General features: G+C 46.8%; 1 protein-coding gene across 7 annotated transcripts in view; it reads left to right on the top strand.

Moving 5' to 3' along the window:
• The window catches only part of BCAR3 (BCAR3 adaptor protein, NSP family member), a 261,968-nt gene that overhangs the window by 217,082 nt on the left and 29,197 nt on the right, over window positions 1-15,689 (top strand). For 4 of the 7 annotated variants that reach the window (XM_082614303.1, XM_082614304.1, XM_082614306.1 and 1 more), the window contains one exon: window positions 14,643-14,771. The exons of 1 other annotated variant lie outside the window; for it this stretch is intronic. In XM_082614303.1, coding sequence (XP_082470429.1) covers window positions 14,643-14,771 — 129 coding nt within the window. Of the gene's footprint in view, window positions 1-10,144; window positions 10,395-12,248; window positions 12,343-14,642; window positions 14,772-15,689 lie in introns of those variants that run through there. 2 more of the 7 variants (XM_082614308.1, XM_082614307.1) reach the window with 2 other exon arrangements.

The following is a 15,689-nucleotide window of genomic DNA, read 5'->3' as shown; positions in this document are numbered from 1 at the left end:
TTTCCTCCACGTGTTTGGCATATCTCGTTTTTCCTTCCAATTACATCTCCTAGTGTCTTTCAATCACAATACATTTTGTTTATTCAGTAATGCCTCATGCATTTGAGGTGAAATAAGGAAAGGATAGAATTGGGGTTTTGGGTGGGTTTTTGGTTTTTTTGTTTTTGGAAAGGATAGTATTTGAATTAAGTTGATTTTTATTTTCTGATATTCTTACTGAAGAGCAAATAGGGCATCCATTTTGGTGAACAGCTGTGTTCCAAGTCACTCATAACTTGAATTAAGATGTTGAATTAACAAGCTTGAATTACCAATGGTAAAGATTTCTGGCTTGGCTCTCTTTGTGTTTTGAACTTTGGTCGGCTGGTCTTCAAACCCTTATCCTGGGTCTGCCTTAGCCAGGGCTGTCTCTGTTTTTTCATTCGCCGTAGATGTTAACAAAACACTACTCTTACTGAATGGAATCTCACTGCCAGACGGAGCGATTAATATTTCACTTGCGTTGTCTTATTTAGCTTGTGTGTGTGAGAGAGAGAAGTGTTATTGGAAGTCACTTGAGGACATGGTTAAAGGAAGCAAAGCAGTTTAGAGGAGGTTTTCATCGGTCGAACGGGTGCTTGGCTTTTATTTGAAGCCCTTCATTTCACTGACCCAATAAAGGATTAAGTGCAACCTGTGACCTTCAGCCTTCATCGTAAGTGTGGCACATCCAACTTCTCACTGGGAAGAATCAGAATACAGGGCTGCCTCATGGGGGTGATTTGGATGTCTGCTTCAGGAAGTCATCACCTACATTTGATCTAGAGGAGAGGGTACCCGCCATAGCTTTCAGCAGGGCAGGATGTTAACAAATGGCTTGTTGAAAATCTTATAGTGTTTCAGTTTATCTATTACCAGAGAAAGGTGAGACCCCCCTTGGAGTTGAGCACTGAGTGAGCCCCTGGGTAATGCTTTGTCAAAAGGGTAAGAAACATGATGGACAAACCCCCTGGGGCCAGGGGAGGCGGGGGAGGGGAGGAGAGCGTATGGTGTACTGAGTGCGTTCAGCAAGTTCTTTCACATGTGAGTAACTTTTGTGAAGGAAAAATGCCGTTCTTGGTGTTGGATGTGCTACATTCTGTCACACTTAGAATTCTTCCTGCAGTTTTCAGCCCGAAATCAGTCTCCTTCAGTGAAAAGTAATTTTCAGTCCCTTGGTGTTTCATCAAAATAAAATTGAACTTCAAAAGCAATAGCTTCGTGATCTAGCAGGATGGGAGGGTGTGGGGAAGATCTTGCCCAGAGAATGATTGTGGATGAAAGGCAACAGGAGTTTAACATCAAAGGGAGCTGTGGGTCCCAATCAGAATGATTCTAATGTAATTAGTTTGGAATGGAGGATTACGTTACTGCTGCCTGCTTAGAGAGTACGCTGCTTTAAGGCTCCAGGCTGCACAAATTAAAATTAGTCTTTTTTCATTTACACATACGGAAAGCAGAATTTTAATGCGAATTTCACAGAACCTTGATAAGTGCGGAGTTCCACAGATAGCCTCATCATGTTTCTTATTCATGGTTTCTGAGCCTCTTTTGCTAAGCATTTGATAAGGTTTGATAATGAATAAAATGAAATCTCTTGGACTTGGGCTCTCTGGGGGGTTTGATGGCATTTTCCTATCTGTGCTAGTGTCTGACGGCCCCTGTGTCATCATTTGTCTGTGAAAAGGAAAACCACACTAAGTAAAAAAATGAAGCATCTTAATTTAACAGCAAATTGCAAATCAGTTTTTAATGGCACTGGAGTGAGAATCTGATGTCAAGTGTGATAAATTACTCAGGTTTAATTATAAAATGATTAAATGGCATCAAAACCCATCTGTAGAATCTTTGCTGAAGATGAGATTCTTTCTAGGATTTAGAAAAGAGAAATTTATATCTTCAAGGAACTTAAACGTTAGCATCAAATTAATTGAAGTGTTTCAGAATGCTGAAACTTATTGAGATTTTATGAAATCTCTTTGCTACTGAGTCCTTTCTCAGAAGGAGCCGAAGGCCCTCACTGACCTGAAATAAGATAAACACTGAGAACTTCAGCAAAACAACTTGTGATTTATTACTGTACATTCCCTTCAGATGTCTCGTCTCCTCAAAGAGGTTCTGTAGCCCATGTCAGGCCATGGAGTATTTCTTACTCATGTCTGCATCTCCCCTCAGGTCTAGCCTAGGAGGCCGAGTGGCACAGCAGGCACTTGGTAAGTTCTTGAGTTTAATCAAAGGCACACTGTTCCAGTGACTATCAAGCTCTTGATTTAAAACTGACTACCTGGGACTTCCCTGGTGGTCCAGTGGTTAAGCATCCTCCTTCCAATGCAGGGGACATGGGTTCGATCCCTGGTCGGGTAACTTAAGAACCCACACGCCGCAGGGCAACTAAGTCCGGCCACCGTAACCACTGAGCCTGCGTGCTCTGGAGCCCGTGAGCCACAACGAAAGATCCTGCGTGCCGCAACTGAGACCAGACGCAGCCCCCCCCCAAAAAAACTAACTACCTGATTGTTTCTGCAGAACTTTGGCCAACAGGGTGAAGTACTGTGTGGGTTAGGAAGCTGCCTCCAAAGACTGCGTCACTGAGCTTTAATCTCAGGATTGAAAGGAGCAGGCTCAGAGGCAAGGGGCCCAAGTGAGACCAGAGGTCCCCATTTGTCAAGAACCCAACACCTAACAGGCAGAGAGCCTCCGGGACAGCTCAGGGCCTTTCCCTGCTAGCCCACAGAGTACCTTGTGTGAATTAGAATTAGGCACCCTTTCCTCAAGACGCTCTATTGCCACCTGCCAGGCGGCTGTGGTATACAAATTTTCAATGGCTGTTTATGAAGGGCCCCTCCTTAGATATAATGTCCCTCTGTTGTACACATCCCGGAGCCAATGGCCAGGCCACTGTGTGGCCACCCCCAACTGCGCTGGGCCAGGCTGAAATGCCCAACTGCCCATGCCACCATTTGCTTTTGTCTACCAGATATGAGATATAAAATTTGAATTTGACATTTTTTCTCTTTGGACTTTTAGGTACAAAATTAATTCTTTACTTAGGTAAAGACTTCGACTTTAATCACAGTTATTAGCATGAGAAACTATATTTGTCTAGCCTAGCACCCCAGTGGGAAAAGTTGGATTAGTAAATTCAAGCCTTTCTTCACTTATCTTTGGATTGTAATAAAATATTTTTAGGCAAGCCATAAAGCCAGCGAGTGTCAGTCAAAGGTGGCGCAGAACCCAATATATGAATAGTTTCATTTCAAGGCCTTAGGATTGCCACAAATGCCATCCCCTTTCATTCTATTCTACCTCAGATTAAAACAGTTGAAGGTTTGTACTAGAAATTGTTGGGCCTGAAACCGATGGAGAAGTGGATTTTTGTTTTTCAGCCTGTAGTCAGGGTTAAGAGTGGCAGAAGTAATTGGGATTTATTAATTCTGTGGCTTCGTGATCAGTTTATGCAGGTTTTCAACGGTAAAAATACCACTTGGATCTCTGAAAGCCCTTGATATACTTTGGAATTTGGTCATAAACTGGTCCACTGCTTAAAATTCAGCACAAGGCAGTGTTTCAAAGGGTCTGAGTTTCTGAAATCTCCAAAGAATCTCATTTTTAGACAGGTTTACTTGTAAGGCAACCCTAGATGCTAAGAGGCTTGGTGAGGCTTCAGAATACTCCTGTAATGGTGATCAAAAGTGTGCTTTTTCCAGGGTGGAGCAGCTCCACTTCTTCATGTGTTTACAGCATTCGTTAGGGTTCGAGATGGCACAGCTGTCAAGTCATCACATGTCTTGCTGGAGTTCAGTGGATCTGAGATGAGGGGTCTTTCCGGACTCTGGCATTGCCCTGGCCACCTGGGGACAGTTCACAGTGGACTCAGAGGGGTTTCCCATTGGCTCACCAGAGGACATGGTCTTTGCTGAGAAATTAGACCAATTTTACATGCAGTCGGACTTACAATTTTGTTTGTGATCATAATTTCTGGATGAGATTTGGAAAAACATGACCTGTGGAGTTGTTTGGTACAACCCAATGAGTGGCCTGGACTTTTGGGGACCTCTCCCTCAGTTGAGTAAAGCGGCCCAGGGCAGAAGAGAGAAGCTTTTGTTTGAGAGCCTGATAGGTTTCTCGGTGTTGTGGCCCGACGCTCTGAACTAGGACAGAATAGCCCAGAAGCTTGCTCCCTCCCTCCCTCCCTCCCTCTTCACTCTCTCTGCTCCCCGCCCCCTCCCTTCCTCTTTTCATGCACACATTCCCATCCTCCTTTTTTTATTTCAAGCAAGTTAATTCCCAACCTTGGTCATAGAATCAATGACTAGAAAATCATCCCAACCTTAAAAATTCAACAAAAAAACATATTGATGACTAAGCCTCCAAGGCCCTGAAGGACACATCATCTCTGTACCAGGACGTCTCAGCCCTTGTGCAAAACACACAACTTTCTTACACTCTCATGCTGCCACTCTGTCCTGTGTGCTGTGGACATGTGGCCAGCTGGAGTAACTACGTGTGCATGTTAGTACTGAGACGCATGCCGCCGAGGGAAAGTGCCTTCTTACAGGTGCTCAGCGTCACCCTGCACAGATGGAACCATTTAGTGCTACTCGAAAACCCAGCAACTACTGACTTGGAACTGAAATAAACAGAATAAACATACCTATGCCTAAGTAGAAATTGGTAGCTCCAACTTCTAGCTTTTTTTATTCCATCAGAACTATTGATAAATTCTCAAAGACCAAATATCTCTAAAACTTTCTGATGGGTTGTATAATTCGTTTTTTAAAAAAACTCTTTAGAGAAGTAACTTTCTATTTTTTAGCTAAGAAGCATATTTAGAGGGTCCAAATTCTATGTTGTTCCACATGAGCACCTACTGTGTGCCAGGCACTGTGCCAGTTCCTTTTTTTTTTTTAATTCCAGGTGCATCAGGTCAGGTAGTCCTGTGAATTGGGCACTATTACTCCCAGGTGCAGACAGACACAAGTTAAGAGAAGTCTAGAAAGGTGGTCAGGGTCACCTGTTCTTTCTTTTTTTTTTCCTTCCAGTTTTATTGAGGTATAACTGACATACAGAACTGTTAAATTTAAAGTGTACAGCATAACGATTTGACTTACATACATCATGAAATGATGATCACAATAAGTTTAGTGAACATCCATCATCTCCTGTAGATAGAAAATTAGAGAAATAGAAAAAATATATTGTTTTCCTTGTGATGCGAACCTTAGGATTTACTCTCTTAACAACTTTCATATGTAACGTGCAGTAGAGTTAAGTATACTGATCATGTTGTACGTTACATCCCTAGGACTTATTTATCTTATAACTGGAAGTTTGTGCCTTTTGACTCCTTCATCCAATTCCCCCTCCCCCACCTCCACCTCTGGTAACCACAAATCTGATCTCTTTTTCTATGAGTTTGTTTGTTTTTGAAGTATAATTGACCTACAACACTATGTTAATTCCTGTTATGTAACATAGTGATTTGATACTTCTCTACATTCATAATGATTACCATAAGTTTGGTTACCATCTGTCGCCATACAAAGATATTACATAATTATTGACTATATTCCCCACACTGTACATTTCATCCCCTGACTCATTTATTTTGCAGCTGGAAGTTTGTACCTCTTAATCTTCCTCACCTATTTCTCTCATCCCCCAACCCCACTCCCTTCTGGCAACCACCTGTTTGTTCTCTGTATCTGTGAGTCCGTTTCTGTTTTGTTATGTTTGTTCCTTGTTTTGTTTTTTAGATTCTACATATAAGTGAAATCATACAGTATTTGTCTTTTTCTGTCTGACTTATTTCACTTAGCATGATACCCCCCTCTAGGTCCATCCATGTTGTGTCAAATGGCAAGATTTCATTCTCTTTTATGGCTGAGTAATATTCCATTGTGTATATATGCCAGATCTTTTTTATCCATTCATCTATTGATGGGCACTTAGGTTGCTTCCATATCTTCACTACTGTAAATAATACTGCTGTGAACATAGTGGTGCATATATTTTTTCTAATCAGTGTTTTTGTTTTCTTCAGATAAATACCCCGGAGTGGAATTGCCGGGTCACATGGTAGTTCTATTTTAAATTTTTTGAGGAATCTCCATACTGTTTTCCACAGCATCTGCACTCATTTACATTTCCACCAACAGTGCATGAGGATTCCCTTTTCTTCACATCCTCACCAACACTTATTATTTGTTGTCTTTTTAATAATAGCCATTCTGACAGGTGTGAGGTGATATCCCACTGTGGTTTTGAGTTGCATTTCCCTGATGATTTGTGATGTTGAGCATCTTTTCATGTACCTGTTGGCCATCTGAATGTCTTCTTCAGAAAAATGTTTATCTAGATCCTCTGCCCGTTTTTAAAAATCAGGTTATTTGGTCTTTTGCTCTTGAGTTGTGTGAGTTCTCTGTATATTTTGGATATTAACCCCTTATCAGGTATATCGTTGGCAAATATCTTCTCTTCAGTAGGCAGCCTTTTCATTTTGTTGATGGTTTCCATCATTGTGCAAAGCCTTGTAGTTTGACGTAGTCCCATTTGTTTATTTTTGCTTTGTTTCCCTTGCCTGAGGAGACATATCCAAAAATAGGTACGAAGACCAATGTCCAAGAACGTACTGCCTATGTTTTCTTCTAGAAGTTTTATGGTTTCAGGTCTCACATGTAAGTCTTTAATCCATTTGAGTTTACTTTTGTATGTGGCATGAGAAAGTAGTCCGGTTTGATTCTTTTGCATATAGCTGTCCAGTCTTCCCAACACCATTTACTGAAGAGGTTGTCTTTCCTCCATTGTATATTCTTGCTTCTTGGTCATAGATTAATTGCCCACACAAGGGTAGGTTCATTTCTGGGCTCTCTATTCTGTTCCATTGACCTATGACTCTGTTTTTTGTCACCTGTTCTTGACCAACCTCCAAACTCTTTCTTTTTCTCCCCACCCAGTGGCAAGGAAGCTGCCACATGGAGGGTGAAATGGCAAGCATGGTTCCAGTCAGTAAGTGTTTACTGGGTACCTGCTGCATGCCAGCCACGAGGCTCTGGGAGCCCAAAGCAAGTAAGCCATGGCCTCTGCCCTCAAGGAGCTCATGCCTGGCAGACTGCATTGCCCCCACTGTGTAGAGTGTGTTAGTGGATTCTCTGCCCCCTTTGATAAAATCAGACTAATTCAGCGTGGTCTTCAAGGCCCTGCCTGCCTCGTCCAACTCCCCTCTGGCCTCTCCCCATCCCCCAGCCTGTGCTCCAGCTAGGCTGCACAGTGGCATCTGCAGGTGGGTCACTGTCTCTGGACCACGAGAGAAGGCATGGAGGAGGGACGTAAGGGACTGTGTATCCATGAAGCTGTGGAAGGTCCTATGACCAGGGCCCTGTGTCAGTGTGCCTCAGAAAGGGAGCTCAGGGCCAGATGGAGAAAGACATCGCCTGCCTTTGGGTTTTATGTGTAGGATACTGTGAGCCCTTTGGAACAGGTGGACCCTTTAAATAAAGTCCAAAAAACTTTAGTGCCCCAAATCTGCTGACTCATGGACCCACTGCATAATGGCAGTACCCTTGCCCATCTCCTCCATCCATCAAGCCTCTGCCACTTATTTCTGGGGACCCACAAAGATGCCTCACATGGGCATCCACAGCCTTCTCGTGACCTGGGCCTCCTAGCAAATTCAGACCTGGATCCCTGTATGAGGTGTCAGTATATAGCAAGAGTGGTGCATCAGCTCACTGGGCTGCAAGGAATGTAATGTGTTCAAAGCTCAGGGATCTGGGAGGAGAGGGCGATGGGGGTCTGTGTCCCTTATGGGCTAGGTCTGAGCCCTGGGAGAGTGAAAACCAGACATAAGAAGCCGACCCATTTTGGGGGAGGAGGGGCTAGAAGAGACTCTGGATCTCATGTCAGCCCCAGCTGGGGCACCCCTTGACTAAAGTCTCTGAGTATATGATGATCTGTGGCTTTGTAGGTGGTGGGTTGTAGCACTAGACATGGGGGTAGGGAAATTGTCAGGAGGCTATTGTGAAAGTTCAGGGAGAACAGGACATGATAACCTCCACAGGGATTAGAATGGGCCTTGGTGAGAGGTATAGTCAGGAATTTCTTGATCAGTGGAAGCCAATTCTGAGGGTTCTACTTTGAGTAATGAGGGCAGTGGAGGTGCCAAGGACTGGGAAAGGAGGAGGAGAGCAGGCTTTGCAGAAAAGATGAGTTCCGTTTATCCATATTGGCGTCTGAGCTCTGACGTGGATCCTGGTAAATATCCCTACAACAGCAGCAACCCTAAAGGCTGGAGATGGGGATTTGGGCATCATCAGCACATTTCAGAAGACTCTGAACTGGCCTTGTGCCGCTAACCCCAGCCCCATCCAGTCCCTTCTGCTCACCGCAGCCAGATTGATCTGTCCGAAAGCATCTTTTTTTTTTGTACCTGTTGCCTTCCCGGGCAGAAGGTGTCAATGGCCCTCACCGTCTGGAGTGTGAAGGTCTAACCTCTCAGCCTACAGTGCCCCTCTGCCTGATCTGTCTGATCTCTGCCTTCCTGGGTCAGGACTTCTCTGGTCACAAGTGACAGGAGTCCAGCACAAACTAACTTAGGTATCGGGAGTTTGCCAGTTAACATCATCAGCTAGGGTTAGGGCTGTGTGTGCCACTGGGACCCTTCCATCTCCTGTTCCTCTTCTCTTTGCACAGTGATTTCATTCTCTCAGCCCAGTCTGGTCGACATAAGGTGAAGCAACCTCCATTCTTCCAGTCTCATGACGTTTTCACGAGCAGGTAGGGTGTCCTTCACTCAGTTCCCTTAGAAAGATCCCAGGAAGAAATTTGGTTGGGCCAGCTTGGGTCAGGGACTTAGCCAGGCCAGCCAGCAATGTCCAGGGAGGTAGGTTTGAACCACATACTTAGAGAAAAAGATGGAGCTCTCCTGGGGAGAGAAAAGGGGTGCTTGGGGTGTTAGGGGGAGAGGCTCCGCCTGCTCTAGCCCTCTCCTCCCAAACAGCACCTTTATCTGACCAGGCCCAGCTGCTCTTAGCTCAAATGCCCAAAGCACCCTTACTGTTCTCAAGTTTTATCCTCAAGGGCCAACCCTGATACCCCATCTTCTCCTTCCTACCCACCCCCCACCCCATATGGGGCCCTTTTGACATGGGAAAACCAAAGGATAAAGAGGTGGCGTAACTTGCCCAGGCTAGGGAGCTGTAGGGGCAGGGATGAGATCCCAGCATTCTGTCTCCAGAGCTCAGGGATGTGTTAAACTATTCCCTGTGTGGGCTTCTAGGAGAATGTGCCCTCCTGAGGGTAGGGACCCAGCCTGTCATCACCCGCCAGCAGCCTGAGGGTTGGCAAACTGCTTGGTCACCATTGTTGTTGGCCCCAAGGTGGTGCCTCCGCAGTCTTTTCCTTTGCATCCACAGCTCCCAGCCCGGGGATGTGGTCTTTCCTGGTGATTAGCACAATTTAAAATTCTGTGGGAACTGGGAAGCTTTCCTTCTATGCAGGGAGAGAATAAAATATTAGTTATAATGCAGATGCCATCTTTTCCTAATCCTCTCAATGGTCTCCCACAGCGGCTCTGGGGCTTTCCCACCGATGGTGGTGAGCACGCATCCCTCATCCCCCGGACTTAGGAACACAAATCTCCGGAGAGTCTGGGTCCCATTGTTGTGCCTGATTTGAAATGCAGGATCGCACATCACACAGCCGTTGCAAGAGGAGACCCTGAGCTCCATTCCTCCCTGGGCTAGAAAGGCTTTTTCTTCCTCAGAGAACTGTTGAAATGTGGGTTTCCTTGTTAATCGAGGTTCCCAGCACGTCGGTGGAGCTGGCTCTGTGCCTCCAGAATGTGTTTTCCAACCATCTCCTGAGCTCCAGCTATTCCGGCCTGTCAAGACCAGACTTGCCTGCGGTGTGGGGCTCCAGAGATGTTCATTCCAGATTAGAGTGATTTTCAGAGGCGGCCTCAGCAAGCTAAGACTGGTCCTGGCCATGTAACCAGACCAGAGGGCCTGGGGCAGGTGGACAGCGAGGCTTCTGAAGAGGATTGAGGTAGCCAGTGGGCACTTAAACAAGTACCAGGCTGCTTTCCTTAACTGCTTTCTTCCCAAATACTGACCCACTCACCATGCCTGTGCATCGGACCTTAAGCACCTCAAACGTAAACTGTTCATTTTATTTAACCGGGTGAATAGCGTTCTGATGTAGGCCTATAAGAACAGTTAACAGTTTGCACTGTCTGTGTGCCACGGTATGTCATAAGCGCTTTACGGATATTGATCCATTTCATCCCTATTAACCTGTCGTCATATGTTATTATCCCCATTTTGCAGACCAGGAGCTCTACAGAGAGGTAAAGTCACTTGCCCAGAGCCACACAGCTGGTGAGTGGCACAGTGGCCTATGGATGGAGGGGGCAGGCTGGCCTGAGCTCTTAAACACTGCTATACCATCCGTTGACATCAGGGTTATGGAAAATGCTGGCAGTAGGAAAGTAGTAGCTAGGCTCAGATTTCCATGAAAAGCAGCAGTGATAGTAATTTATGAATTTTCTGGCTAAACTTCAACTCGGTTGGACAGTTGTGGGCCTCATCCATCCCCTCATTTGCTGTAGTTATCCGTTTACCCACCTCTCGTCTCAGACCCCAGAGCCAATGACTAGGACAGGAAGAAGTTTTAGAAGTGGAGCCATGTGAGTGGGTAACCCTGACACAGTAGTTACTAAGCCCTGCCTCCATCCCTCCCTCCCTCCCTTTCTTTTTTTTGTTTTTTGCGGTGCGCGGGCCTCTCACTGTTGTGGCCTCTCCCGTTGCGGAGCACAGGCTCCGGAAGCGCAGGCTCAGCGGCCATGGCTCACGGGCCCAGGCACTCCGCGGCATGTGGGATCTTCCCAGACCGGGGCCCGAACCCGTGTCCCCTGCATCGGCAGGGGGACTCTCAACCACTGCGCCACCAGGGAAGTCCCGTCCCTCCCTTTCTTCTTTTCTTTCCTGCTCAAGGTATACTTATTACTTAATTTACATACATAGCACATTTTCTTACACCTCCTCCCCCTCCCCCTCCCCCCGCCAAAAAAAGGACTGCTCTCAAATCTCTGATGGATCAGACTCAGGCAAGACTTGGAGTAGAAGGTACGTGTCCAGCCTGCATCCTTCTCTTATGGTGGCTGTGGGTGGATTTGGTCCCTGGAATGAACCTGGCAAGACTTGTGGCAGAATGTTCTTGATCCAAAGCCTAGCAGCTTCCCTTCCTCCGGAGGTTGTGCCCCAGCTGCCGTGTGTGGTGGAGCTCAGGATGGCCAGGGCCCGTGCTGGTGCAGTGAAACCCTATTCCATCTCTGGCTTCCCCTCGCTGCCACCTCCCCCCCTCAAGATAAGAGGCTCGAGAAACAAAGAATCAGACTTATCTTCCAGGAATGAAGTTCAAATTTAGGGGCAAATAGTTAGAGAATTTGAGCTTGAAGAAAACGTTAAGGTGGTCATTAGTAACATTTATAACATTTGTTTGAGAGATCGATTATTTGTAATTATTTTCTTGCTTTCTCTGACAGTTGAAGAACATAAGGTCCAAAGGTCAGTGAGTACTGCACTTCCATTCAGTGTAAACTACTTTCTTATATGGTCACCCCTCACCAACCACGGGGTTGACAGCCCATCAAAGTACCTACCTATAGCGGCAAAATCAGAGTCAGCAAGGTCAAGATGTCATAAAATAGGCACCTGGGAAAAATAAAAGTTGCGTTAATATATGTGATTAAAACAATGAGTGAAAGTTCTAGAAGGCATCCTCTCCCAAATAACCACTATTTAATCACGAGAGTGACCACATGTGGGTGACTTCTGAATTGCCTCTTCAGTTGTTTGGGAGACATTGCCCACATCATCTGTAGACGCAGAAGCTCCCAGCGGCCCCCTCGGCTCCTTTTAATGCAGTAGAACCAGCCCTCACTGGCTTGAAATGAAGAGCCCTTTGCAATTCTTGCTCGCTCTGGCTCTGGCTCCCTCCCTTCCTCCCACCCCCTCCCCCTCCCCCCTCCCTCTTCCTCTCCCTCCCTTTCCCTTCTCCTCTTCCCCGTTTAAAATACAAGTCTGGACAACTGTGTAACCCCCTAACTTTTCACAAATTATACAAGAGCTTAAGGGCATATTTTCTGAAGTCTGGTCTTCTGTCCCAGATTATGTGAGAGGGTCAGTCTTACGGATCTTTTCTCTCTTCTCTAGGTACTTCCCTAGAGTGCCCAGCTCCCGAGTCTGCAGGGGGAGAGAACAGTAACTGTGGACTTTCCTCTAAGGAGTTAGGACAGAAGTAACGAGAACTGACTTTTTATTTTTGGTAACAAGTGCAAAACAATATTATCTCAAAACCTGAAGTAAAAGATTGTCCCATATAAAATGCTACAGAAGACCTTTGATGTTTATGAGATGCTGAGAAAGCGAGAGGGGGTGGAGGATGGGACGTGGCCTGGGTGTTGGCTATCAGGGAGTGAGGAGAGTACGGGGATAGCTTTCGGGGTCTGGGCGAACACAGTTTCAGTGGAGGGTTACACAGAGGATAGGACCTGCTGGTTGCTGCATTTTCAGAGCTCAGACCAAGAAGAAGTGGACCCAGGACTTGGCCCAAGGGATTTAGGCTATGTGTACAGACTGTCAGGGTGGCTAAAGAGAGGCCAGGGTCACAGTATCGGTTAGGATTTAGCTCAGCTGCCAGTGACAGGAACATCCAAAATAACAGGCTTAAAAAAGCTAGAAGATCACATGGAAGACCTGGAGGCCGGCAGTCCAGGGCTGGGGTGTTGGCCTCACCGTTGTGAGGGACCTGGGCTCGTTCAGGCCTTCTGCTCCCCTATTCCTATGGTTTGGCCTCTTCCTCATTATCCAGGATGGTTTTGCAGCTCCGGCCATCACATCTCAGCTTGGAAGTCCCACCAACGTGGCAGTTTACCCTGCCTTGGCCAAAACTTAGCCATGTGGCCACATCTCCCTATAAGAGAGAAAGACTGAGGAATGTCAGTCATCCATTAGCTGTGTGGCAACCCGCCCGGTTAAACCAGGGCTTCAGATAATTTGAGAGGAAACAGGAGAACCTCCATAACTAAGAAAAGTCCTAGACATTGGGTTATTTGTTCATTCAGTGAGTACGGAGTAACCCTTGTGTTCAGGCATTGCCCGAAGGCAGCAGGGAAGAAGGCAGATGGGCTTCTGGTCTCGGGAAGCTTATTACCTAGCAGGAGGCAAGACAGACAATAAACAGTGAGCAAATGCGGCCTGGTTGACAATCTACATTCTGTACTCAAGTCTTCCCAGCGCGCTGTCCTCAGATGTACCTGTACATAATTAATGATCGAAGCCGACAGTATCAAACATCAGTGCTAATGCCTGCGGGCGCTGTGGGGCAGCCAACATCAGTATCTCTTTGATAGGAATTCAGCTCATCCATCAAACACTCGGCGGGGGGGTGGTCCTGCACTGTGAGAAGAGTGGTGGGGAAGAGGCGGAGGGAGAAGTAAATAATTAGTAAGTCAGAGCCCCACCTTGAAAACAGCCCGGGAGTCACTCTGCGGCCAGTGCCCTCGTGGGCTGAGGATAAGAATCCAGCTGTAAAATCCCAGGTCTTTTTCTTCTTCTTGAGTGGAGGAGGTTTGGGGGGCTCTTTCCTTGCTAAGGTGCAGGGCAGTGTGATGAGGATAGTTTTGTGATTCCTACAGGCCTTTGAGGCCAAGCTGGGGAAGTTGAGAAAACACAGGGACACAGCCTTTTCCTGCTCATATGACCTTCAGCCACAGTCCCTGAGCCTGGTTTTGCTGGGAACCAGGCAGGTGTCCAAGTTCAGTTCACATGTTGTAAGTGGGCGTGGGTTCTAAATTAAACCCGGAACAAGTGTTACCCACCCAGAACTCCTGTCCCGGCCGCTGTGCAGTGACCTAGATTCAGTGATTCTCAAACTACTTGAGGTGAAGAGCCAGTTCTTTGTTTTGACTTAAGTTTCCTTTTCCAATCTGTCATAAAAAATGAAATATCAGAAAAATGAAATTAAAATCACATACAAAATACAAACTCAGACTTCTGTTAGTAGATTCAAGAGACATTACTCTGTCCAATTTTCTAAACGTTTCCAAAGGCAAACTCGATCCTGAACTGGAGTTTGCCAGTAGCAAAGAATTCAGAGCCATCACGACAGCCCAGGGACTGCACTTGGGCAGCACTGTCCTGCAGGCCTGGGACCATGGGCCGGCTGGGACTCTGTCTTTCCCAGCTCTGTGTTAGGACAGCTCTGAAGGAGAATGAGGAAGCTCTCTGGGTGGCCTGGCACATCTCTCCCTGGCGCCCCCTGCCCTGCTCCCCATGTTTTCAGCTGCTACCCGAGTAGACTGATAAAAGGAACGGCTTGGCTGATTCTCCTATCATAGTCCCCGAGTGCAGGTGAAAATTTTACTACACGCTTTCTGCAGCCAGAGAAATGAAAGTTCACAGCTAATTGTAATCATTATCCAGGTTCCTCTACCTGACCAGGGCTTTGGGCATATGCTGGTTTGATTAGCAAAGCAGCCGACCGCAAGGCCGGCGTCTCCAGCCGGCTGGCCTGGGCTCGCGGCCCCAGCAGGCTGGGAGATCACTGGTGACCCTGTGTTGCAGTTCTCCAAGGAGAGGCACGTCATGGACAGGACCCCGGAGAGGCTGAAGAAGGAGCTGGAAGAGGAGCTGCTGCTGAGCAGCGAGGACTTGCGCAGCCACGCCTGGTACCACGGCCGCATCCCCCGACAGGTACCCGCCCCCGCGCAGGGTCACACGCCCGAGGCTACCAGGAGCGAGCCCCGGTTCAGCCAGAGCTCACTACTACGGGGTGGCCTGTGGTGACTTAACGTAGGCCCGTCTCTAAGGAGACCTTGGGAAGAGCTAAGGTCAGGAATCCAAAGTACGTTTCCCCGTGGCGGCCGGTGAGTGGATGAAGGGAGAGCAGCTGTTCTGTGGTTCTGTAAACAAGGCGCAGGCGGGAGGCAGCCGCGCAGGCTGGTACCTAAGGGAATATGAGGCCGGGCTGCGGTTCAGATAATTGACCTCTTGGCCGGCTGCCTGCAGCCTCATACCCTGTGGAGCCTGCTTCCTTCTCAAGGCAGTGGTTTAATTTCAGGTGAAGAGGGGGTATCATCAGGGCGGGTGACCCATAGCAACAGGGCCGCCTTTGCCCTAGTGGGGCCGGCACTTATTCACTCTCCATCCCTCCCCTCCCCGGCCCCTGGCCCGGGGGTGGGAAAGAAGAGGAATATACCAACGACCACAGACTCATGGCCAGAATGGACTTTGTGTGATTGTCCTTTGGGTCATAGCCATGAATGATATTTTTGTATTTAATAGTATAGAAATTGAAAAATAGAATAAGTGCAGAATTGAGGTATAGAGTTTCCCTTGGGTTTTTATTGTAACCTGATCTGACCAGTCACGCAGGACAGCATGACAGGAAAGGGGTGGCTGAGGGTGAGGGAAAGGCATCATGTTGTGAACGTTTTTTTTTAATGTAGCAGCTTTCTCAGCACCATCAAAGAAATAATCCTGATTCTAACTTTGTTTTTTTTCTTCTTTTAGTGTAAAATCGATTGTAGAAAATAGAGTAAAAAGAAGAAAATTAAACTCTTACCTGTAATTCTCCCTTCTGGAGATAACCACTATGAACATTTCGATATA

Source organism: Mesoplodon mirus (assembly GCF_964341445.2).
Source record: "Mesoplodon mirus genome assembly, chromosome: 3".
Classification (NCBI taxonomy): Eukaryota; Metazoa; Chordata; class Mammalia; order Artiodactyla; family Ziphiidae; genus Mesoplodon; species Mesoplodon mirus.
Note: the sequence above shows the minus strand (reverse complement) of the source record. Positions and strands in the feature narration are given on the sequence as shown.